This window comes from Cucurbita pepo, chromosome 10, assembly GCF_057944985.1.
Source record: "Cucurbita pepo subsp. pepo isolate OVF chromosome 10, ASM5794498v1, whole genome shotgun sequence".
In the NCBI taxonomy this organism is placed as follows: Eukaryota; Viridiplantae; Streptophyta; class Magnoliopsida; order Cucurbitales; family Cucurbitaceae; genus Cucurbita; species Cucurbita pepo.
The window spans coordinates 18,264,773-18,290,686 of NC_141807.1; the positions used below are offsets into that span (position 1 = coordinate 18,264,773).

The 25,914-nt window shown below is 37.4% G+C and overlaps 1 protein-coding gene across 7 annotated transcripts; it reads left to right on the forward strand.

Annotated features, from left to right (window-relative positions):
- Positions 1-854: 854 nt before the first annotated feature.
- On the forward strand, positions 855-25,543 carry LOC111803440 (kinesin-like protein KIN-7K, chloroplastic). 7 transcript variants are annotated; one of them, XM_087127419.1, is made up of 28 exons: positions 855-1,033; positions 1,125-1,233; positions 1,628-1,694; positions 2,337-2,602; positions 2,694-2,791; positions 3,197-3,286; positions 4,223-4,275; positions 6,274-6,339; positions 6,421-6,474; positions 6,654-6,713; positions 9,457-9,535; positions 10,962-11,029; positions 12,484-12,546; positions 12,674-12,778; positions 14,366-14,470; positions 14,597-14,704; positions 14,813-14,956; positions 15,175-15,357; positions 15,523-15,678; positions 17,518-17,748; positions 18,043-18,183; positions 18,270-18,386; positions 18,482-18,532; positions 19,425-19,472; positions 19,563-19,667; positions 23,893-24,451; positions 25,135-25,178; positions 25,262-25,543. In XM_087127419.1, exons 3-26 carry the CDS (start codon positions 1,692-1,694, stop codon positions 24,448-24,450), a joined length of 2,952 nt encoding a protein of 983 aa, XP_086983545.1. In that variant the 5' UTR covers positions 855-1,033; positions 1,125-1,233; positions 1,628-1,691; the 3' UTR covers position 24,451; positions 25,135-25,178; positions 25,262-25,543. The 7 variants fall into 7 exon arrangements, with proteins under 7 accessions (XP_086983545.1, XP_086983543.1, XP_086983546.1 ...); XM_087127417.1 differs by lacking the exon at positions 25,135-25,178; XM_087127420.1 differs by lacking the exon at positions 25,135-25,178 and having other exon boundaries at positions 1,149-1,233.
- Positions 25,544-25,914: the final 371 nt, after the last annotated feature.

Below are 25,914 nucleotides of genomic sequence, written 5' to 3' on the forward strand. Positions count from 1 at the left end.
TTGTAACAGCCTAAACTGTCATCTTTGGACTTCCCCTTAAGGTTTTAAAACGCTTATGCTAGTGAGAGGTTTCTCCACTCTTATAAATAATGCTTCGTTGCCCTCTCCAACTAATGTGACATCTCACAATCCACCTCCCTTCAAGACCCAATGTTCTCGTTCACACTTGTTCCTCTATCCAAGTGGGTTATCACATTTTTTAAAATTATTTTAAAAAAAATTATTTATTCACCGTACATGTCACAATAATAACGAAAAATTTATAAAACTCAAATATTAAATATTTATAAGCTACACCGTATCATTATCAACGTCAAATATTCTTAATATTTATAATAATTTTAAAAGTACAACAGAGTTTGTTTATAATTCAATTCAACCTCTATTCTTAGGTTGGGTTGTCCCGTTATTTTTCAAAATTATTTAAAAAAAAAAAAAAAGTCAAACATCAAACTTCCTAGGTCAAAAAGCATCATTAACATTTCCAAATACTCTTAATATTTATAATAATTTGAAAATAAGGTTGAGTTAGCTTAGATTGTAATGTGAACCAGATTTTCGGATTGCCCGACCAAAAAAGTTTAAACTTGCAAAACGAACAGAATGTTCGAGTTTTTAAAACATCATTGGATTAGGTAGGATGAGTCATTGGTTCATTTGAACACCTTTAATAACGTATTTGTCCAACGAACGATTCTTTAATCGAGCTAACAATATCATATAATTTTTTACTTATAATATATATAATATGTAAAGATTGCAATAAAAAATGAGCAGTGAGAACAATCACTTTCTCTCTTTGGAGTAGGCAACAATTTCTTTTTGTAGTAATAGACATTGACTTCAATCACACCCTTTTCACTTTTCCATTAATTTTTTTCTCTCTTTTCTATATCCATGCTTGAAATTGCAAGTTTGTGAGCTGCCTTCCTCTCTCTAAAACTTGGATTATAAATGCTGTAGGCCTTTGATGAACGGCATCGCTTCCGAGGCATGTAAGGAAAGCTACAAGTAGAGGAATCAACAAATTATAGTATGATTCTCTGATCTCTATTTCACTTATAATCATGACTTTGATTATGATTTATTGGTTGATTAATTTACTTGCACTTCCTCACTCTTAGATCTGCGTTTTCCTCTGTTCGAAGAACACCCCCCTTGCGGAATTTCGTGATTTTTGCTTGAAAATCTGGATTTGGTCTGCAATGCTTGTTTGATTTAGCTTCGTTCCAGGTGATTTACTTTCTTCAATCATATCCTGTTTGGTTTAGCGGAAATGGGTGGGCGGCAAAAGGGGAAATCAGTGTTGGGCTGCTTGAGTTTTAGGAGGAAGTTCTTGAATTCGACTTTGAATGTGGCGTTTTAGTTGTTTTCTTATTCTCTTTGTTCTAATTTTTGAGGAATTTTTGACTTGCTGGTGAGGTTTTGAAGTTTGGCAAGCGTGAAATTTGGCTTTGCAATGAGAACCCATATATGTAAATATTCGTCGAAGTTTCTAGTAATAAAAAAATGGGGTATTACAGATTCTTTATTGAGTACATTGCTTATCCTAGTAATCAACGTGCTGGAGGATGGCCTTGAATTAGGAATTTTATGATACGTTTTCTTACTAATGACCTTTTTCTAGGTTCTCTCAATCCGACCCCATGTTTAAGGAATGACAATTCTGTTAGGAATCACGGATCTTCACAATGGTATGATATTGTCCACTTTGAGTATAATCTCTCATGGTTTTGCTTTGGGCTTCCCAAAAGGGGCTTCATACCAATGGAGATAGTATTCCTCACTTATAAACCCATGATCTTCCACTAAATTAGCCAATATGGGACTCCCTCCCAACAATTCTCAACAATCCTCCCCTCGAACAAAGTATACCATAGAGCCTCCTTGAGATCTACGTAGCCTTCGAACAACCTCCCCTTAATCGAGGCTTGACTCCTTTCTTTGGAGCCCTCGAACAAAGTACACCCCTTGTTCGACACATGAGTTACTTTTGACTACACCTTCGAGGCTAGCAATTTCTTTGTGCGACACTTGAGGATTCTATTGACATGGCTAAGTTAAGGGCATGACTCTGATACCATGTTAGGAATTACGAATCTTCACAATGATATGATATTATCCACTTTGAGCATAAGCTCTCATGGCTTTGCTTTGGGCTTCCCCAAAAGGCCTCATACCCAATAGAGATAGTATTCCTCACTTATAAACCCATAATCTTCCACTAAATTAGCCAAGGGACACCCTCCCAACAATCCTCAACAAATTCTTAGGAAATTGATATACCAAAATTGTTCCTAAAAGATATTTGATGTTCTTCTCCATAAACTTTTTAGGATCCATATGAAGTGGTAATGGCGTCCAGACAAGGTCCAAAGTCCAAAAACTTGGGTTCTGTTACTACAAAGGTTGCGAAATCGCCATCATCTTCTACTACCTCATCATCGAAACAGTATCTGGAAACTTCTATTGATGGGCAGAGCTCTCCTGCGTCTTCTTCAGCTCGAAGTAAGCCACAGTATTTTTACTCCGACAATTTGCACTTAGATGTGGAAAGATCCAAAGAAAATGTCACAGTCACGGTTCGATTTCGTCCGCTCAGGTGCATTTCATTTTGGCAAATTTATCTATAGCTTTGATGAGTAGGTTTTCTGCCCAATTTCTAATGAACGCGACGGTTTTGCTTTGAGAAGTCCACGGGAGATTCGTCAAGGAGAGGATATTGCATGGTATGCAGATGGTGAAACAATTGTAAGGAATGAGCATAATCCGACTACAGCATATGCTTATGGTAATTTTCTTAAGTGTATTTGATGTAAGATATTTGTACTTGGATTAAAATTGCAATAATAACTTATTAGTTCGCTCGCCCCTTGGATTAAAAGATGCATGGGCGAACGACATGTATGAATCATATCCCTATCAATGGAGAAAAATGCATAGGCGAACTTCCTTTATCTAATATGATTATCCTCCTGATCGTGCTATTAAATTATCAAAATTGCATGTTAAAAATCTATAGTTTTTTCAAGTGTTACTGGTATGTGTACTTCATGTTTATATGCCATTGCATATTGTATTAAGGTTTTAGATTCATTTTCACTCTTTTTGTTTCTCTAAATTTTTGTATCTTGTTTCGTCACGCCTCCAAAAGTAGCGTTTTCTCACTTCAAATATGTTCTCTTCATGCTTTTAGATCGAGTTTTTGGTCCTACAACAACTACTCGTCATGTCTATGATATTGCTGCACAACATATTGTTAGTGGTGCTATGGAGGGCGTTAATGGTAAGCATTACTGATATTTGGTTTGGTGATATTTTGCGTTGACGTTAAGTTCGTGTGAATGGTTCGAGTTATATCTTGATAATTAATTAATTAATTTATTTAGTTTTCTTCGAGTTACAATAGTTGTCCTCATCTTGCTTTGTTTTAAACATGAAAAGCAAGAAGGATACATTGTGATGAAGGAAACAGTAGACTAGGAGTAGAAGAAAAAAGAAATGTATAACATTATATTAATCGATCCCTGATCCCTTAAAGCTACAACCATAAGTTCAGCTGTCACTAGTGTCGAAAGGGAAGTCGAGTATCGTTTTTTTTGCTCCGTTTATTTATTTATTTTTCTTTTGCTGTTCTAATGCTAACAGGCTTCTCATTTTTGGGAATTTTTTGAACCTCCTTTGCCATGGCTCCTTGACATTGCCTCACCAATTCTATATGATTGTTCATTTTCTTTCCTCCTAACATGCCCAGAAAAGTGTGCTGATATGGATTTGATAGAGCCTATATGAGGATTTACAACTACATTAATGGGGCTGAAAAAATACTACAGAATTAGAGCCCTGTATTCTCTCCACTCACCAGAAACTGATTTGCTACCCCCCACCCACATTGACTAATTCATATATTCTAACAATATCTACAAAGAGTGGGTAGGAAAAGAGTTTCCTCATGTCTGCAACACAGCCTGCGTTTATTTTATGCTGTACATATTCGTGCTTGACTAGTATGCATAAGCACGGTCCTGATCAGTACACGTGACATCAACTGGTTTTAGAAAGTGCTGTCTCAACATTATAACTGCCGATTAATACTGTTTTCATTATTGTTATCTCTGCATTATGCTTTGTTATGAGCATGATATGCTGTTTGAAAAATATGATATGCTGTTATTTCCTAATCATGTTCCATCTTTTCCTCCACCCCTCCCCACACACACAGGTACGATATTTGCATATGGGGTGACGAGCAGTGGGAAGACTCACACCATGCATGTAAGATTCAAACCTTATTGTCTTCGTCATTGCTTTATGATCAGTTTCTTTGCATGAACAAGAACATTTTATTTAACGGAAGGTGAGGAAAAAAGGAGACCTGACCTCAGCATGAAGAAACATACAAATTCAGCAATGAAACAAATTAATGCCTATTAAAATGATAGCCTCAATAACTTATAATCATAATCTCAATTCAATAATCTTGATCAGCAAAGGGAGACAATTTCATTTTAGGTAGTCCAAATTTGGTTGGAACCCGTAGAAGGGAGCGACCTTGATTTAAGGAATATTTATTTAATTCCTAGTCGTAAGTTAAGAGATATTTATGTAGTCCATTAAATAAGGGAAGTAGTTGACCTCCATAATTTATCTGTATAGTTACCTAGTATTTACAAATTTAGTTAGTCTTTCTATATTATAAAAGACACATGTACCTAAAAATCTAATAAGAAAAACAGCGGACTAGTTTAGACTTGCAACATAATCATGTCTTTTTGAAGAGTTTTTTACTTAATAACCCGTACCATATTACTAACCGTAGTACAGATGTTTGAAGACTATCTTTTCCTTATTTCTTTGTTTGTTATAAAGAAAATAGGAGCAGTATTGTATTAGTATGTCACTGGTGCTAGATTGTAATGTCATTTCATGATTCTAAACATATCAACTGCTTAAATTCTAATTCTCATCCCTGCCATTGCTATGATGCTTATAATTTCTATGCTAGGATCAATCTTTTGTTGTTTCCTTTGTTGACTTGTTTTGTTATAAATTAAAATCATTTAGTTTTAAAGCAATTCCAAACTAATACGTAAGAGTTTTACTCCTAAAAGAATGAAGGTCTAATAGTAAAAAAAACCGTCATAGGAAAACAAAGAAACCATGAAGGTGAGGCAATTGGGTATTGATACTGAGATAACCAAATAAATTATTTACATAAGAATAAAGTAATTTAAGAGTTTTCAAAAGATACTAAATGGAGGCGAAATGGAAACAACTTTTCTAGAATACTACAATTCAAATAGAGAATTAGGTTTCGAGTCTGTAACATTATGGAAGATTATTCACTTTTGGCTTGGTTATGCAGTATAAAGTTTCTGTTGTGCCTTTCAAAGTATCATCATTTAATTGCTCCTAATACTACATGTGAGCTGATCCATTTTTAATAGTTGGAACTATTGAGCTACTTGTCACGTTTCATTCAAGGTTAATATAAAATCATTTACCTACAACATTCGGTAGACTATGTTTAAACATAAAACAAATTGGTAGTTATTTACATTTTAATACATTAATACATTATTATTTGCATGTGGGGCCTGTGGCTTGAGAGAAATAGCAGAATTTAAAGGGGCGGAGAGGTTCGGTGAGTAGCTCTGGGAGGGGATTAGATTTGACTTCGGGCTTTTTTAATCGGCCTTTCTGTAATTATCAATTTAGCATGATTCTTTTGGATTTTGATATGTTTTTGCAATTAGTTTAGGGGTCCACCGCTAGCAGCCACACCCTTATAAAGAATGTTTCATTCTCCTCCCCAACCGATGTGGGATCTCATAGTGGGCTTGTTCTTTTAGTACACACTTGTATTTTCTTTCATTTTCTCTTCATGAATGCTTGGTTTCTTATAAAAAAAAAGCATTATTATTCGCATGCATTTCATTATTTCATTATTCACAAGTTCTTAGGTTTAAATAGGAAATAGATGACTTTGACTTGGAGTTAAGATATTACATATTATTGAATGAACTTTTGATGGCTTGATTATGGTCTAGAGACATTTCAGAGGCATACATTTGTATTTCATTTGACTTGACTTTTAAGAGGCACAATTTTATGAATCTATATTCGATGGAGGCTGGCAGGCTTTTATAAACTTAATGAGACCTAATGTACTTCATACTTTCCTTTTAGACTATGAAAAATGTGATTTATATAGTCACATAGTTGGATTAGATGATATTGTCAATGAACTTACACCATTCACTCCATTTGTAGGGTGATCAGAGGTCGCCAGGAATAATACCACTGGCTGTGAAGGATGCATTTAGCATCATCCAAGAGGTAATTACAAGGAAATTATCTATATGGTTTAAATACATCATCTTCAAAGAAATGCTTTGTTTAATGTCTTTCTACATCCAGACCCCAAATCGGGAGTTTCTTCTTCGGGTGTCATACCTAGAAATCTACAATGAGGTATGTTCCTTTCCATTTATTTATTTTTAGTTTCTGATGCTTGGTTTTTTTGTCACTTCATTTGCAAACTTTTCTAAGCTTTTAGATTTCTGATGCAACAAAAAGTAAAATAGTTCAAAATCAGGTTTGTACTTAGGTTGAGTAGTTTTAATGGCACTAAATAGTTTCCTTCATCCCAGGTTGTCAATGATTTATTGAATCCCGCTGGACAAAATCTAAGAATCAGAGAGGATGATCAGGTAAATACTTTTTTTTTTCTTATTCTTTATTCAATGTCTTATTGTCATCAAATTCCAGTTTAACAGCTTTGAGTGAGATCCCACATCGATTGGAGAGGGGAATGAAACATTCTTTATAATGGTGTGGAAACCTCTCCCTAGCAAACGCGTTTTAAAAACCTTGAGGGGAAGCCCAAAGGGAAAGTCCAAGGAGGACAATATCTGCTAGCGGTGGGTTTGGGCTGTTACAAATGGTTGACACCGGACGGAGTGCCAACGAGGACGTTGGGCCCCAAAGGGGGGTGGACTCTGAGATCTCACATCGATTAGAGAGGGGAACGAAGCATTCTTTATAAGGGTGTGGAAACCTCTCCCTAGCAGACGTGTTTTAAAAACCTTGAGGGGAAGCTCGAAAGGGAAAGCTCAAAAAGGACAATATCTGCTAGCGGTGGGCTTACACTCTCCTTGCTAGGAGAATCAGAGAGGATGCTCAGGGGATGTTAAAGTGATTATTAAATGGACTTGTGACAGAACTCATTTCACTGTAGTATATTAAGATGCAAGGAGAAGTAATTTAACCAAAACCGTTTTGACTTTCAAGAGGTTTGTTTCTCTCCTTGGAAGCCACTAGTTACTATAAGCTTCCCCTTCTCTCTCTACTGTTCTTACAGCGAATATCATAGACTGGGGCCCACTTACTAACCTTTAGGGCTTACCTCCACAAGCATATACAACGACATTTGCATCACTCTCTTACATACTCTTTGCTCATATAATCCCTCAACTCTCATACAAAATCATTCCTCTGCCTCTACTTAAACAAGTTTCCTCCTGACAAAACTGAAATACTACGGATGCTTTCCACTCCTCGAAATACCCTCAGCCCAAGGGTTTGATTTGCCCTCAAGCTTATTCAGGAAATCTCAATGTGACCTTATCACACACTTCTCAGGAAGCTTCTTCTTCAATTTTCCCTTTCCACTAAATTAACAACTCTTGTTCTCCTGAAGAAGTCCATGGTTGGGTGTACACTCAAAATTGCCGATGGGGCTAGGATGGCACCCTCCTTTGGTATCACAAATGGAATTGAGGATGAATGCACGAATCCTTTTGCAGTTGAAGTCTGTATGCTACTGACCTCACCTGTTTTTCCTATTTGGAATAGTCCACGGTACATTTTTTTTTAACAAAGAACAAAACTTTTCATTGGTGTAATGAAAAAGAGACTATTGCTTAGAGCATACAAACTTTACGAGGGAGTGATAAAATAAAATTATATATTGCAATAAAAGACTAACAAAGTGCTTGGATACAGTACACTAGGAGGGAGCCTTTAGACGAGTTGATTCAAAACAATCAATCCAAAACAATTGTTTCTTCTGGAAAACTCATTGGTTCCTCTCCAACCAAAACTCATATAATAAAGCTTTAACTGCATTAATCCACTAAATTTGTATTTGGAGGGGAAAACAGGCCCTACCAGAATGGAAGAACATTGGCCTTGAAACAGTTAGAGAACAACCACTAAAGATTAAACATCAAAAGAAGGTTGGCTCGAGAATAGGGACAATCAAAGAAAATATGTTTCATGGAGTCCCCAGCAGCACTACACAATGAGCAAATGAGCAAATGGAGGATCGATACACCATTTACGAGAATCAATACATCAACAGCAATACATAATGAGCAAATGGAGGGAAAAATGCAATTAGATGGTAACTTTCTTTGAAGAACTTCTGAAGTATTAAGACTTCCTTTGAGCATAATCACCAATGAAATGCTAACTCTCTTGGGACTTTTTGATTTCCATAAATCCGCATAAACCTCTTTGCCCAAAGGTGTATAAGAATTCAGATGTCGAGTTAAAGATTTTTACAGAAAAAAAATACCTGAAGGATCAATACACCATTTACGAGAATCAACAACCAAACCAATGTTGAGAGACATAACAGTTTGGACCGTGTTTAGAGACTATCCCTTCATGTTGAGATCACAATAGACCATTTTTTGAAGAAATGCATCTAGGGGTCTCAATATATCCTTGGGAGCTGTCATTTTGCTTGTTCAATTTGGGATAGCTTCTTGGAGATTTTTTGGGGTTTGTTTGGCTCGTAATGGAGACTGTTCTATCTTGCAGGAGGTTCTTCTCTGTGCCCACTGTTGTGACAAGGCGCAGTTTCTTTGGCACGTTGGGTTTTTGGCTGTTTTATAGGATATTTAGCTTGAAAGGAATAATAAGATTTTTAGAGGGGTTGAGAGGTTTTGGTGAGAGGCTTGGTCTTTAGCGAGGTTTAATGCTTTTCTTTGGGCTTTGACTTCTAAAGTCTTTTTTTTTTTTTTTTTTTTTTTTTTGTAATTACTTGTTAGGCTTGATCCTTAACTTGAGCCCTTTTGTGTATGGTTAATGTGCTCCTTTTGTTTGAGCTTTGTTTTTGTATGTGCCTTTGTTCTTTCAATGAATAGGTTGGTTATATTATTTGGGGGGGGGGGGGGGGGGGGGGGGGGGGGGGCGGGGGGGAGGAAGGAGAGAAAAAAAGAAGAAAAGAAAAAGAAAACTGGGCAAGATGCACTTACTTTACTTCTGGATTCATTTAGCATTTGCTTAATATGAGTCAAGGACGACTATTAAAAATCTCAACTTCTTGCCAGTTTTCTGTATTCTATTTGCTTGCAACCATGATATTTACTCCACTGTTAAGAGCTTATGATAATCATTATAAGAATGTTGAAACTATGTGCATTTGTTTTTACGTTCATGTTTTAGGGCACCTTTGTGGAAGGAATTAAGGAAGAAGTTGTACTATCTCCAGCTCATGCACTCTCACTTATTGCAGCGGGGGAGGGTAAGAATACTCGATAGGGTCTTTGGTTTTATGGAAAAGAAAAAGGATCTGAATATTTTATGATGATTCATTTCTCTTGCAACATCCATTTTAGATGCTTATTTGAAAATGAGTCCAGATATTTTCTTCTTTATTAGATTTTCAGATGCTCAATGTGTTATCTAATCTTGTAACTTTAAGGGTAGGGAGTAAGAGGAAAAAATCTCCTACAGGATCTCCAGTGACTTAAATTTCTCCTTACGATAGTTTTATAGACTTTGTTATTTTTAGTGCTATGTATTGGTGTAGATGTATCTTCCCTTTCAAAGAATATAATACCACTTCTCTAGTCACTACTCGGAGATCATTTTTCCCTCCTTTGTGATTTCGTTCCTCAATGAAAAAGACACCTTGTTTTCCTCTTTAAAAAAAAATAAAAAAAAGAAAGAAAAAAGAAAAATGTAACAGCCCAAGCCCACCGCTAGCAGATATTGTCCTCTTTGGGCATTCCCTTCAAGGACTTCCACTCAAGGTTTTGAAACGTGTCTACTAGGGAGAGGTTTCCACACCCTTATAAGGATGCTTCGTTCTCCTTTCCAACCGATGTGAGATCTCACAATCCACCTCCTTGGGGGCCCAGCGTCCTCGCTGGCACACCACCCGGTGTCTGGCTCTGATACCATTTGTAACAGTTTAAGCCCACCGCTAGCAGATATTGTCCTCTTTGGACATTCCCTTCAAGAGCTTCACCTCAAGATTTTAAAACGCATCTACTAGGGAGATTTCCACACCCTTATAGGAATGCTTTGTTCCCCTCTCCAATCAACGTGGGATCTCACAAAAAAAGAATAAGCTGTATCGATTATTTACATGCGGTGTCACCTTTGAAAGATCCCTCCAACTTCATTATGTTTAATCATAATTTTTTGGAGATAAAATGCAAGGACTTTTGGAAGTTATTTTTGAAAACTATTTTCGATTTTGAAGTTATAGAAATTCAGTTAAAACATGCTTGATTTACCATTCTTTAAAGTTGTTTTCCTTATAAATTATTGGCTTGTGAATGATCGTTGCTCAATAATCTTACTTTTACAAACTACTTGATCGCATATCTTAAAAGATATTTTGTAAGGTTACCAAGCAGCTCCCACTCTTCTGTTTTCTTGACCATACTGGATGACGATTGAATAGATCTACCTTTGTATAGATTGTTTTACTGATGATTACACTTAGTTGTATCTATATTTTACTTTCAGGCATTTTCTTATAGTGCTTCTTTTGCAAAGATTAATCCTTTTGATCTCTTTAATCTGTTGTCTCACATGCATGACTATTCATTTTTTTGCAAATAGAAGTTTTATATTGTTATTGCATCTGTTTGTTATTACGATAATATAATATTCATGACAGTTACACTTTGTGATAAAATTTTAATTGTTGCCAACAGAACACAGACATGTTGGGTCGACGAATTTCAATTTGTTAAGCAGCAGAAGCCATACAATATTTACATTGGTAAATCTATATCTTAATGGAAGCATGACACAGCCTTGATTGGTTTTAGTCATTCTTCTACCAACTTCTACTTGATAAATTTAGACCTAATTTCACCACACTCTCTCTTATTATTGCTTGCAGAGGTACACCTGCAGTGAGTGATATATTATTATGGTGAATATCATTCCTGTATTGAGGGTTACCCTTTTTCTTTTAATAGTTGGTAGTTACGATCTCTTGGTAAAGAGTTTTCAATTGGTCGCCTGGACCTCCTTCCATGAGATGTTTACTCTTTTTGTGGAGGGATATTTCAATTTTTTTTTTTTTTTGGAAAAAAAAAAAAAAAAAAAAAAAAGATTAAAAAGATGAGATATGTCTTTGTTCACTTGTTTGGTAGTTTGGCTCAAACTTTTGATACCACGTATGCCCTGTTAAAGAATACCCGTCTTCTTTCTTGTGTCTACATTCTTATGGTGTTAATGTCAGACCACCTACCTTTCAGAATTTTTGTTTCATTCCATTTTTCCAATATCCAAAGTTTGGTCTGTGCCATATGCAAATAACTATTTCTCTATGTCTGGTTTAAATCATCACATTTTGTCGAAGAGGTTGAAAGAATAGTAATGGAGTGATGTCCAGCCAATGAAAATACTTGGATCTGTTTTGCTTGTTTGTTAATCTGGAGAGAGAGACTTTTCAATTCTGTAACTCACTATTTACTTCTTGTTTCTTAAAAATAAAGATTAATGGGCCATGTATGTAGTTCAAAGGGGCAGCCTAATTGATCGAGGGCTTATAGGTTGATATATAAATAGCTTGGTTTCTCATAATTCTACACGTTTGGGCAACTATTCTTGTAGTTTTCTATTACCAGCAAGTGGGAACTTTTTTGCAATTGTTTTCATGTTGTATTTCCCATTTTTATTGCCTTTGTAGTGGCTTGGTCATCATTTAGGTGGCTTTCTTTTGTTCTTTCATTAACTATTCCTATGAGGAAGAAAAAGAAAAGGAAAAAAAAAAAAATGTGGTCAATTTTTCGACCCTTTTTTGAGCTTAAAAGATACACTCTTAGTTTCTTAGTGCTTTGGCTTGGATTAGAGATGTGTGCTGTATCTTTTGTAGAATAATTGAATATTCTTTAATCAGAATAACAAAGTTTACTAAAATATATAGGTAGAACAAGTAATGTTGTTGATTGAACCTTCGTTTTAAGTTGCTTTCCTTTTCCCTGTTCTTGTTGTGCTCACGACACCTCATCGATATGATTAAATGGATCTGGAATTTGGTTTAGTTTAGTTTAATGTTTTGGGCATTACCTTGTGATGATGTTGGTAAGATCTTCTTGATTTTCAATTTTAATTTTTATTGTTTTGGCACATGATGCCAATTTTTTTTGATTGACTTATTTAATTTAACAAGAACAGGAGACATCGTTGATTTACTTGAAATAGTATTTTCAATCTTGTGAACAGACTATAGAGAGCAGTGCATTTGGTGAAAGCAGTGAAGGAGAAGCTGTAAACCTGTCTCAACTGGTAATAAGACTCTACCGTTTTCAACATTTAATTTTAAATGAACTATTCACGTGATTATCTTGTCGTGCATATCAATTCTCTGCAAATTATTTTCGTAACTTTTCCTACATTTTACTTATACCTGCAGAACCTCATCGATCTGGCAGGTTCCGAGAGCTCAAAAGCTGAAACTACTGGTATAAGGCGAAAAGAGGGATCATATATTAATAAAAGCCTGCTAACTCTTGGAACAGTGAGGCTTCTCATACATTATCTTTTTAAATCAAACTTTTAGCTTTTTTCTTACTGCCACTTGTTTGTACGAGATTCTCATTTCTAGTTATAATCTTATTCTGTTTTAATCTTCTGAATGCTGTTTGATAAATTAGAAGACTGGTCTATCACGTTAATGGAGGCTTAGAAGTTGGCAATCTCAAAGATAAAATATTGCTTTTGGTTCCTTGTGGATTTGAAATTCTCCCCTTGGTGGAAATTCTCTTTGGCACTATTATTTATTTATCATTAATATTACTATTAATTTTTATTTATGGCAAGCAAATATGAGTTGGATGTTATGGTTGGTATACTGGCAATCAAATGAAAATGAGAAGAAATTGTCCTCGGGGGTTCGTTTCTTACACAATTTTTCTCTTATTATCTTACTAGATTAGTAACTGGAGAAGTAATAGCTTCTGGAACCTTTGTTTGGTGACGCTAGGCCCCTTAAATTCAAGCCCCTAGTGTAACAGCCCAAGTCCACCGCTAGCAGATACTGTTCTCTTTGGGCTTTCCCTTTCGGGCTTCGCCTCAAGGTAAAACGCGTCTATTAGGGAGAGGTTTCCACACCCTTGTAAAGAATGTTTCGTTCTCCTCCCCAACCGATGTGAGATCTCACAATCTACCCTCTTCAAGGCCCAGCGTCCTCGCTGGCATTCGTTCCCTTCTCCAATCGATGTGGGACCCCCTAATCCACCCCTTTCAGGCCTAGCGACCTTGCTGGCACACCGCCTCGTGTCCACCCCCCTTTGGGGCTCAACCTCCTCTCTGGCATATCGCTCGATGTCTGACTCTGATACCATTTGTAACAGCCCAAGCCTACCGCTAGCAAATATTGTCCTCTTTCGCTTTCTCTTCTGGGCTTCCCCTCAAGGTTTTAAAATGCGTCTGCTAGTGAGAGGTTTCCACACCCTTATAAAGAATATTTCATATTCTCCTCCCCAACCAGTGTGGGATCTCACACCTAGACTTTTTACCAAAACTCTAATGCAAAGGAGGAAAGTTGTAGGATGTGGATATAAGCAAGGGAATTTGCTCAACCAACAAAAAAAAGAAAACGTAAGGGAATTTCAGTCCTACATCGCTATCAAATGTCAAGTTGAACCAATTCGCTTGCGTCCATATAAAATATCAAGAGGAGAAAAAGAAGGAAAACCTCGACTAATAATTAAGGAAGGTTGTAGAGTAATCAGAAGATCAGGGAATGACATGGGATCTTTTTTTTTCTTTTTCTTTTTTGGAATCTTTTTGAGAACCTTATTTACTTGATACCCTTTCCTGTAAAGAAACTAATAGTAAATATTTTTCCCTAAGATTATTCTTCCAAGTACTAATTTTTATCCTCTACACTGGAAGGAGTCCATCAAGAACATAGCATGGTGGAAAATAATTCCAGTAATCACTCATTAAATTTTCTTATGAGCACTATATCGTATCAAATTGACCACTAGCATTCTCTCACAGCTCTGGTTATCGCGTTGAATTTGCTTAACTCTACCACCAGTGATCATTTGTCCTTTGTTGTAAAGGACATAACTTGGTCCATGGTTATTTCTGGTGTCAGGTAATATCAAAGCTAACAGATGGAAGGACAAATCATATACCATACCGAGACTCTAAACTTACCAGACTTCTTCAGTCTTCACTTAGCGGTCATGGGCGCGTGTCTGTAAGCCTTTTTATGCCTTATTATATGAATAAATATTATTTAAAAAATATCCAAAGGTGTTTTCTAGATTTTATTCGCCTAAGAAAACATCATAGTTTGTTCATTCATCTCTATTCGTATTCACAGCTTATATGCACAGTTACTCCAGCATCAAGTAGTTTGGAAGAGACGCATAATACATTGAAATTTGCACATCGTGCTAAACACGTCGAAATTCAAGCAGCACAAAACAAGGTAGGAGTTTTATTTAATAGAAAAAGTATTTATTCCTAACTTCATGTTTGGTTGTTTAATTAGCTGATTAATTTGGGAAAAATGTAAGCTGATTTCTCATACCTGCAGATTATTGATGAGAAATCACTTATCAAGAAATATCAGAATGAGATTCGGTGTTTAAAGGAAGAGCTGGATCGACTAAAGACGGGAATTATGACCGTTCCTCAACTGAGAGATTCTGAAGATGACCTTGTGCTCCTGAAGCAAAAGGTATTATTATATTTGAAGTGCCGTACTATTTTTTTAGGACTTTGTATGATTGTATGTATTACTGATAAAAAAAAATTTGAGCCTGTATTCCGTAATTCATTTGGTTATATATCCATATATACTTATGGTGCAAAGATGTTTGACAGAATATCCATTTCTCCTGCGAGATATGGTGTTTGACTTGAACTATTTCTTTTGGTGTGATCCTATGCATAAAGTTAGAAGATGGTCAATATAAACTACAATCAAGATTGGAACAGGAGGAAGAAGCAAAAGCTGCTTTGTTGGGCAGAATCCAGCGACTGACTAAGTTAATTTTGGTCTCCACAAAGGCATCACAATCATCACGGTTTCCTCACCGACCTGGTCTTAGGAGAAGGCATTCTTTTGGGGAGGAGGAAGTATGTACCCTCTTGCTCTAAGATGTTATTCATTAATTAGTGATAAACACGAGCATGTGTACTTTAACGGTTATTACTTCCAATATAATTTAAATGTTATGACCTTTTGAAATTTTTTCTATACGTCCATCTATTTTCTCTAAGTGGTTATATGCATATGGGCAGCTAGCTTACCTTCCGTACAAGAGGCGAGACCTAATTTTAGACGATGAAAATATCGACTTGTATGCTTCCGTCGAGAGTAATAGCGAAGCCAATGATGATACGGTTAAGGAGAAGAAGACCCGAAAGCATGGCCTACTAAATTGGTTAAAATTGCGGGTTAGTGGTTTTTTGGATACTCGAGAGATTTTTTGTTATTATCGGTCTCATGCAGTGATTATTAAAATTCATTGGTTAAGTATTGTTGTGACTGATCTGCATCATGCCTGTTTGAGTAAAATATGGTTTATGTACTTCATGCAAATACAATGGTATTATAGAGAGTTTCTATGATGTCTCACATTGGTTGGGGAGGAGAACAAACCACCATTTATAAGGGTGTGGAAACCTTCCCCTAGCAGACGCGTTTTAAAGCCTTGAGGGGAAGCCCGAAAGGGAAAGCCCAAAGAGGACAATATCTGCTAGCGGTGGATCTGGGCCGTTACAAATGGTATTAGAGCCAGGTTCTGGACGATGTGCCAGCCTTCTCGCTGTTCCCCGAAGGGGGGTAGACACGAGGCGGTGTGCCAGTAAGGACGCTGGGCCCCAAAGGGGGTTGGATTTGGGGGTGGTCCCACATCAATTGGAGGAAGGAAAGAGTGCCAGCGAGGACGCTGGGTCCCGAAGGGGAGTGGATTATGATGTCCCACATTTGTTGGGGAGGAGAACAAACCACCATTTATGAGGGTGTGGAAACCTTCCCCTAGCAGACGCGTTTTAAAGCCTTGAGGGAAAGCTCAAAAGGGAAAGCCCAGAGAGGACAATATCTGCTAGCGGTGGATTTGGGCCGTTACAGTTTCTTAGGCCATTTAGTGAAAAAGCTATCAACATGTTTTATTCTCCGACATATTTGTCTCTACAAATGTCATAACTAAACTTTCCGTGCAGCTTCGTTGACTTTAAGCCTCGAGATCTAAATAACTGGAATTTTTTTATTTACTCATCCAATCATTCCTAAATACTAAACAATGAATTATTCATTAAAAAAAAAAAAAAAAAAAAAAAAACCCAAGTCATACATCAGGTACAAATTATTTATCCTATAAAACATAGTAATGAGAAGTGGTTTTAGAATTAATTAAAGATGCTACTAAAAAATTGACTGTAGACTCACTTTGGTTTTCTCTTTCCTAAGAAGTTCTTAAGTACTGTCTTGCAGCCTGCATGACTCCTACATCATTTTAGCTCACGAATCAAGGTGTCTGATACTTGCATATGAATCTACTGTTGCTTGAAGTTTGAGTATTATTTTATGTTAGGAATCACGACTCTCCACAATGGTATGATATTGTTCACTTTGAGCATAAGCTCTCATGTGCCAGGCTACTCCAAAAGGCCTCATACCAATGGAGATGTATTCCTTACTTATAAACCAATGATCATCCCCTTAATTAGCCAATGTGGGACTCCCTCCCAATAGTCCTCAACAATCCTCCCCTTGAACAAAGTACACCGTAGAGCCTCCCCTTAATTGAGGCTCGACTTCTTTTTTGGAGCCCTCGACTTGAGTCACTTTTGACTACACCTTCAAGGCTCACAACTTATTTGTTCGACATTTGAGGATTCTGTTGACATGGCTAAATTAAGGGCATGTCTCTATACCATGTTAGGAATCATGACTCTCCACAATGGTATGATATTGTCCACTTTGAGCATAAGCTCTCATGTCTTTGCTTTGGGCTATCCCAAAAGGCCTCATACTAGTGGAGATGTATTCCTTACTTATAAACCCATGATCATCCCCTTAATTAGCCAATGTGGGACTCCCTCCCAACAATCCTCAACATTTTATGTCGTGGTTATATTCTCAACATGAAAAAATGTCTTTGAGTACGCTTAAATTGAATATACAAACGATTGGCCAAAGTATATTATTTTTGTTGTGTTTTCTTTATCGTATTCATGATGGTAGTTTATTCTGTATGTGCTTAAAGCTTTTTATTTACTACCCTGGATCAGAAACGAGATAGTGGCTTGGAAACTTCAACAAACAGTAGTGATAAGTCGCGTGGAATGAAGTCAACTAGCATTCCTTCGACTCCCCAAGCTGATCAAAATAATGTTCCGTCAGAATCCAGATTGTCTCTTTCTTTACAAACAGAAAGCTGCCCATCTGCAGATCTCTTATCCGATGCCAGAGAAGAGAAAGAAACTCGTGAGGAAAATATTTTTGATCCAGAGACACCTTTGGTAAGCATGTGATTGCATTTCATGTTGAAAGTTCTATTAGACTTGAGCCAGTTGTCGCCTTTGCTTGCTTTCTCTGATATACATAATGGAGTAATTTGAACCTCTTTCATTGGAGAAGAAAACGTCGTGCAATCCTTAGACACCATCATAGCCCATGACGCTCTTCCCCAAAAGATTTAATGTTATTAAATAAGTGTAATTACTGATTTTCTGAAAGAGAAATACTTAATTTCTTCATACCATGATTATAACAATATTTTTCTAATGTCAAAATTGATTCATCCGTTTTGCTAGACGAGCATAAAATCAAGCGATCAGATTGACCTTCTAAGGGAACAGCAAAAGATTTTGTCCGGAGAGGTGGCACTTGATTCGAGTGCTTTGAAGCGTTTGTCTGATGAGGCTGCAAGAAGCCCCCAGGAAGACCAAATTCATGTAAGAGCTTATTTTCCTTAAGCTACAAGCTTACGTCCTATCAACGTGCCAGAGGACTTTAATCTTATGGTTCTTCTGCTGTTAAGTTTGACATGAAAAGGTTAAAAGACGATATCAACGCCAAGAATCAACAGATAGCTTTTCTCGAAAAGAAAATTGCAGAGGCTTCATCAAATAATATGACAGACTTGGAAATAATGCAAGTAAGGTCTTTAATAGTTCTTGTTTATTCAATTTTCTTTTAAGAGCCACCTCAGTTTTGCTTAAGCAGACCTACCTGGTTGCCTTAATGCTGCAGGAAATTGATGAACTGACTGCACAGTTGAATGAGAAGTCGTTTGAACTTGAGGTGACTAATGAATTGAATGATACAAATGATCTCAAACTTGTGTTTCATATTTCAATTTAGAGTTAGCATCATGAAATAATTGAAAAATACTGCAAGGTGTTTCTAATAAATGGTTATTATTTTTCCTGTGGACGACGACAAAACACATCAAAAAACTTAGTGGGCTGATGATACTTTCTTTCTGATTTTGTGGTCGGGTTTTCCCTGTAACGAGTCTTTGGTTTGTTGGGATATGGAGCCTGCTGCCTTCAAATATATATATGAAAAATGGTCCTATACAGTAAACAGCTATTTATAATAAAAAGCTGGTAGAGATATATATGGTAGATATTTATATATAGTAGGTGGTTCTACCGGTTGAAGCTATATATATAATAACTGAAATTATATATATACCCCTTTGTCAGTGATTTGAAATTGTACTTTCTTCATTCTTTGTATTCTCTCTTGCTGTACATACTTGAAGTCATCAATATAAACCTTAGCCAGTCAGTGCTTTGAAGATATACTTTCTTCATTCTCTATATTCTCTCTTGGTGTACATATTTGAAGTCATTATGTATTCTCTCTTGGTGTACATATCTAAAGTCATCATGTATTCTCTCTTAGTGTACATACCTGAAGTCATAAATATAAACCTTTAGCCAATATTTCTCTTTGCATTTTCTCTCTCCAGTTCTTTGTATTCATCTGGATCAAGTTTGTGCGTTGTTGTGCGATCCTTACATAGTTTAGTCCAACTTTGTTGTATTCATATTGATAAATTGGGTCATCATTACAAACAAAATTTTAAAGATGGAGGCATCTATTTCGCGAAGGCGTTTCTCAGTTATGGTAATTCTGCTCTCGCCAATATATGTACTGAACTTTCTCGTTCTGTTCAATTCTATAGGTTAAAGCTGCAGATAATCGGATCATTCAGGAGCAGCTAGACCAAAAGGTAAAATTACTACTTTCGCACATATATTGAGCTAGCTTCTCCAAATGTCATTATTTCATGTAATGGTTGTGACTAACATTCTTCTATCAGATCTCTGAATGTGAAGAACTACAGGAAACTGTGGCTTCCTTGAAGCAACAGCTTGCTGATACACATGAGTTGCGAAACATACCAAAAGATGTAAGATTAGCACAGGTATTTTCTACAGTCCCAACTTCTCCTCCATTGGATGATCATCACAACTCGCTAGTAGGTTCAGTTATTTCTATGTTACGAACTTTTTTTCCCATCAAAGAACCGATTTGCCAAACGTCTCCTCCATTGGAGAGTAGCTGACCTTCCTAATTTATAGGATTAGCCTTAGGTTAGGAGATATTTGTATAATCCCTTAAATAAGGAGGGTAGCTGAGCTTCCTAATTTATTTAGTATCTAGGAATTTTATAGATTTCATTACCAGTAGAGAAAGTTCCTCCAATGGTCTCAAGTTGTGTAGATATACCTTTAGGGAATCGAAAAACTTCCGACATCCTGTTGGACCAAGACCAGGGAAGATGACTCCAGAATTTACTACATGGAACGAGGAAGACTCCACAATAATGTCAAACTCTAAGATTTTAAGGAGCCATCCATCAACGATATATGTATGTTTTATAGAGCACTCAAGCCATGTAGAACTTCATTCATCACATTTACCCCAAGGATCGAGATGTACCTCAGATCTATGAGATCAAGATCATGACCAGAGCCATGAAGCAAGAAGGGAAAACTGTCACAGAATATGCCAATGTCTTGCAAACATTGGTTTAGGAACTCGATTACTATTGGGTACTTGAGATGAAGCGCCCTGTAGATGTCGTAATTCTAAAGAAATTTATTGAAACAGACCGTGTCTATGATTTTTTGGCTGGTCTCAACAGTAAGTTTGACCAAGTTTGAGTATAGATCATCGGAAAAGAAGAAATAATCTCCCTTATTCAAACAGAAGAGAGCAGACGAAATCTTATGCTTGTCAAACAACCCAACATAGGTACATCATCCTTTGTTGTAGAGAAAGAAAAAAACAATGGAAGAGTAATAAAGACAATTATGGTGTACTCACTGCAAAAAAATTGAGACACACAATAGAGAGTTGTTGGAAGTTGAACGAAAAACCTCCTAGCTGTGAATGGGGAAATCATGGAGGTTCCCATAATTGATTTTGGGGAAATAAAGGAGAAATTACTAAGGCATGAGCTTACACTACATAGGAGTCTAAATCAGAACAAAAGCCAACCATTGTTCTAGTGCCTCGATAAGTGGAATATTAAAATCCATTGTCATCCGAGTCTTATGAAAGGATTGGAGTCGTGCATTGTTTGAAGCATTTGGGGCTTATTTTGGTGGTCTGATTAACATAGCATCCAATACTCGATCAATTGATCATAGGCATTCAATCTGTAGCAAGGGATCCTTTGGAGATGATTAGAAAAGTGAGTTAGTCCCAAGAAGAAAACCAATGGGCAATACAGCTTGAGAAGCAAGAGGTGGAAAGTTGGGGGGTTTTGGATCCCGAGTTTTTTCCTACTGAGACTTGTGCACGTTGGATGTGTCTTCATCATAAAATTGTAGCCCAAATGGTGTGGACGTAGATATAAATGTTAGTAAGTCATCATTTATTGATAAAGAGAATGTGGCATTAACGTCTCCTACTCTGCATGAAGAGAGAGTTATTTCATTTTGTCTTACCATCCCGAGGAATTAGAGAGCCTGTAGTAAGAAAAGGATTTGAATGAAGATCATTTTGAAGGATTAATTGTTAGGAACCACGACTATCCACAATGGTATGATATTGTCCACTTTGAGCATAAGCTCTCATGGCTTTGTTTTTTGTTTCCCCAAAAGGCCTCATACCAATGGAGATGTATTCCTTACTTATAAACCCGTGTTCATCCCCTTAATTAGCCGATGTGGGACTCCTCTCTCAATAATCCTCGACAATCCTCCCCTCGAACAAAGTACACCATAGAGCCTCCCCTGAGGCCTATGGAGCCCTCAAACAACCTCCCCTTAATTAAAGCTCGACTCCTTCTCTGGAGCCCTCAAACAAACTTTTGACTACACCTTCGAGGCTCACAACTTCTTTGTTCGACATTTGAGGATTTTATTGACATGGCTGAGTCAAGGGCATAATACCATGTTACGAACACGATTCTCCACAATGGCATGATATTGTCCACTTTGAGCATAAGCTCTCATGGCTTTGCTTTTAGTTTCTCCAAAAGACCTCATACCAATGGAGATGGATTCCTTACTTATAAACTCATGATAATCTCCTTAATTAGCCGACATGGGATTCCTCTCCCAACAATCCTCAACATTAATGGCATCTGAAAAATTTCCAATCGTCGTAAAGGCAATTATGTAGAGGAAAATACTTCAACTGCTGATGAGAATGTGTATGCGAAATCAGCATTTATTGAGAATGTTGAGAAAATACTCCTGTTCCAGCTCGTGAAATGTTAGGAATAAATATTTCCATCTCTCCGAATTCTGATTCGCTAAAAATTAATAAAAACACAAAAGTCACTAATGTTGAAGCATTCCCGAACTTCTATACTCGCAAGAGATGATGAGTCTTTAGCCATTAGTTCTAAGTGCATTGCTGACACTGTTGAAGAATATTGCTCTAGACTTTTTGTGGGGAGGAGAACGAAGTATCCTTTATAAGGGTGTGGAAACCTCTTCCTAGTAGATGCGTTTTAAAAACCTTGAGGGGAAGCCCGAAAAGGAAAGCCCAAAAAGGACAATATCTGCTAGCGATGCGCTTAGGCTGTTACAAATGGTATCAGAGCCAGACACCGGGCGATGTGCCAGTGAGGAGGCTGAGCCCCAAAGAGGGGTCGACACGAAGCGGTATGCCAGAAAAGACGCTGGGCCCCCGAAAGGGGGTGGATTGGGGAGTTCCACATTGATTGGAAAAGGGAACGAGTGTCAGCGAGGACGCTGACCCCGAAGGAGGGTGGACTGTGAGATCTCACATCGGTTGGGGAGGAGAACGAAGCATTCTTTACAAGGGTGTGGAAACCTCTCCCTAGCAGACGCGTTTTAGAAACCTTGAGGGGAAGCCCGAAAGGGAAAGCCCAAGGAGGACAATATCTGCTAGTGGTAGAGTTGGGCCGAGACAATTTTAGTCCATGAGATGACCCATCTTCCTTCTGATCCAATTATTCTAGAGACGTCATCGAATGATATTCTCATAAATAACTGTAGCATTAGTCCTGATAGTTTTAACTTTGTCAAAGCTACACTACCTACAGTCAAGGCTGTTTCTTCTCCCAGGTTTCCAGAACCTCCCTGTCTTGGTAACTCAGATATTGAATTCGAGGTAAGTCTCAGTAGTATTGAACATGATCAACATCTCCCTGAAAATCATTGCTAAAAGATTTTTTTCAAGAACCTCTTTGTTACGGTTTTGAATTCATTATTTCTTTCTAATTAACCATGTCCTTAGCCTAATTATGCGTGAATATTAGAAGGAGTTGCTCAGTTCCTTCTGCGAGTATACCATCAGATCTGGATAAATTCTCCTCACTTATTAATAATATTGTTAATCAGCTTGGGTTGCTGGAAATTCCTTTGTTAGTATGGAAAATTCAAAAGAATGGGATGAACATTTTAATACTTCAAGAACTTCAAGAACTTCAAGAACTTCAAGACAGATTCGATTTTTTCGGTCGCTCTCGTATTCTTCTCAATGCAGGTAGTTTTATTTGGGACCGCACTCCATTTCGATTTTATGTTGAGATTGTTGAGGAATCTCTTTGAAGATCAGACATATGGGTCAGCAGCTTTTGTTATTTCCATATACTTAGGGGGATGCGACTAGTTGTCAAATTCTTCCTACCCGAAAAGTTATATGCTATTTAAACTGTTGTATTGTCTTTTGCTTGTATGCCATATAACATTACTTTTAATCTCTCTCAACCTTGCTTTCAAATGCTCTTTCTAAAAACTCTGTCCTCGTTTTCTAAAACCTTCTTCTCTAATCGGGTCTAGAGGCTTGAGCATACGTTGCCCGGCGTGAGGGGACGCGATCCTAGGTTGGGTTGACTCACTCAATACTAAGAGTGAGTGCCACACAATTCCAAACCGCTGCCAAGAAAAGGGCGATTGTGACACTGGGCACAACCTTTTAATCCGAGGCCTTTGATTCCGAACCTTGAACTGGTTGTTTTAGATCTAAGATAGTTTGATGTGTATCGTCTCTTCTCAAATATTTTTGCTGGTTTCTCTTTACAGGATACATGTCTTGTGTCTTATCTGGATGCGTTTATTCTTCACTGTAATCTTGTTCTATCTTTTAACGCTTTTCTTATTCACTCATGGAGTTTGTATCGTTTGAACATTAATCTCGATGATCTTGTTCTTTCCCCATGACAGGCAACTGAGGTTGATGATCTGAAGCATAAACTGGCTGAACTAACGGAGTCGAAAGAGCAGCTCGAGCTGAGAAACCAGAAACTCGCAGAGGAGAGTACATATGCAAAGGGTCTAGCCTCAGCTGCAGCTGTTGAGCTCAAAGCCTTATCAGAAGAAGTTGCCAAGCTCATGAACGAAAACGAGAGACTCGTATCCGAACTCGCTGCATCCAAGAGCTCCCCTTCACAGAGAAAATCAACTATTGGGGTTCGGAACGGGCGGAGAGATGTCGTTTCAAAGCGCACGGACATCGGCCCATCTGCTGCAGAACTGAAGAGAGAACTAGCCATTAGTAAGGAGAGGGAGCTTTCATATGAAGCTGCTCTTCTGGAAAAGGAACATAGAGAAGCTGAACTTCAACGAAAAGTTGAGGAATCAAAGCAGAGAGACGCTTATCTGGAAAATGAACTTGCAAACATGTGGGTTTTAGTTGCTAAGTTGAAAAAATCACATGGAAATGACAGTGATGAGTACTCCACAAGGGACACGCAGCCGTTTGATGATGAGAGGTTGATATGAAGTAAGTGTAAACATCATATTCATTGCTTGGTTTCTGACAAAGAATTCATTTACAATGTAAATCTAGGCCATGGCTTGATATATGCTTTATATATTATGTCTGTCTTTTAGCTGAGGTTGTTGTGGCGTTTGGATCGGGATGGAAAGTTACGTGGCAAACCCTTTCATAGGGCCATTAGAGTCCTTCTAAGTTTAGGGGAAGCGACCCCATATGCCGATCATCTACTACATCTATTTGCATGGTCTCTCGCTTCCTCTCATAATAGGTTTACAACACTGTAACACTATTCAAAAGATCATTGGACATTTCCACACACGATAATGGCACCTAGTCTCTTCGACACATTAGTCTAATTGACCTAGGCCTAACTCGATGGTACTGCTCCTGTGGACTTACCCTTTGGTAGGGGCACTATTAGATTTGACCTAGGTTACTTACCCTTTGGTAGGGGCACCTATTAGATTTGACCTAGGTTACTGATAATGCCATTAAGATACCGGAGTGGATAGGGTGGTAGAGATTATGATGACATTGTTCACACTACTAGCAGCCTGAAGAGCTACCTTAGTCATTCATGGGTGTCGTGGAGGTTTACTAGGTTCCTAGGGCATCAATGCGGCTTAAAACGCAGACTCTTCACTCTAGGATTCTTGGTACTAACTCCTTAAATTTTTTTGGTCTAGGAGCTTCATGGTCTAGACTTCTGATCCCCGCTCACTATTTTAAGGTGCTTAGTTTACGAGAGGCATCCTGACCTAGATCATCGTTTAACTAACCTTACTCTAACACCCTAATCTTAACTCAATGCAGACAATTACGTTCTACCGGGAGAACACACAAGAAATGAAGATGAAATTTTGAAGTAAGTGTAAACATCATAGACGGAAATGAACGAAGATATAACTGTTTGTGTATGTCTGTGTTTGTGTGTGTTCTGCGCCATCGCATTCATGTATTTGTGTATAATAACAAGGTAGGGTTGGTTTCATTCACCAGAAGAAGATTGTGTTTCTTTTGGTTTCTCATATTCATTGCTTGGTTTTATGAGAAGGAAGTCATTTACAATGTAAATCTAGGCCTTGGCTTCATGTATGCTTTGTATATTCTGTCTGTCTTTTAGCTGAGGTTATGAGAAATAATTCATTTACAATGAATAATTTCTTCCCACTTTCTTGCGTCTCGCTCGGGATGGAGCCTACAGGTTTCGTGGGTTAAATGGATTTCTCTAATTATGATGTATTAAAAAAAAAAATCTTTTGTTGATAATGGAGTGTTGTAATATATCTTAACGTGTGTGATTTTTTAACTACATGCTTACTTTTAGTAGGTTGAAACGCATGTTATCTCGGACTATGACTAAAAAGATATAGGTGAAAGCAAATAAAATAAAGTACGGTAAAATTTTGTGACAAACAACGCACGATTAAAAGCTTGTTCAAGTTTATTTATAAATGGGGGAATAA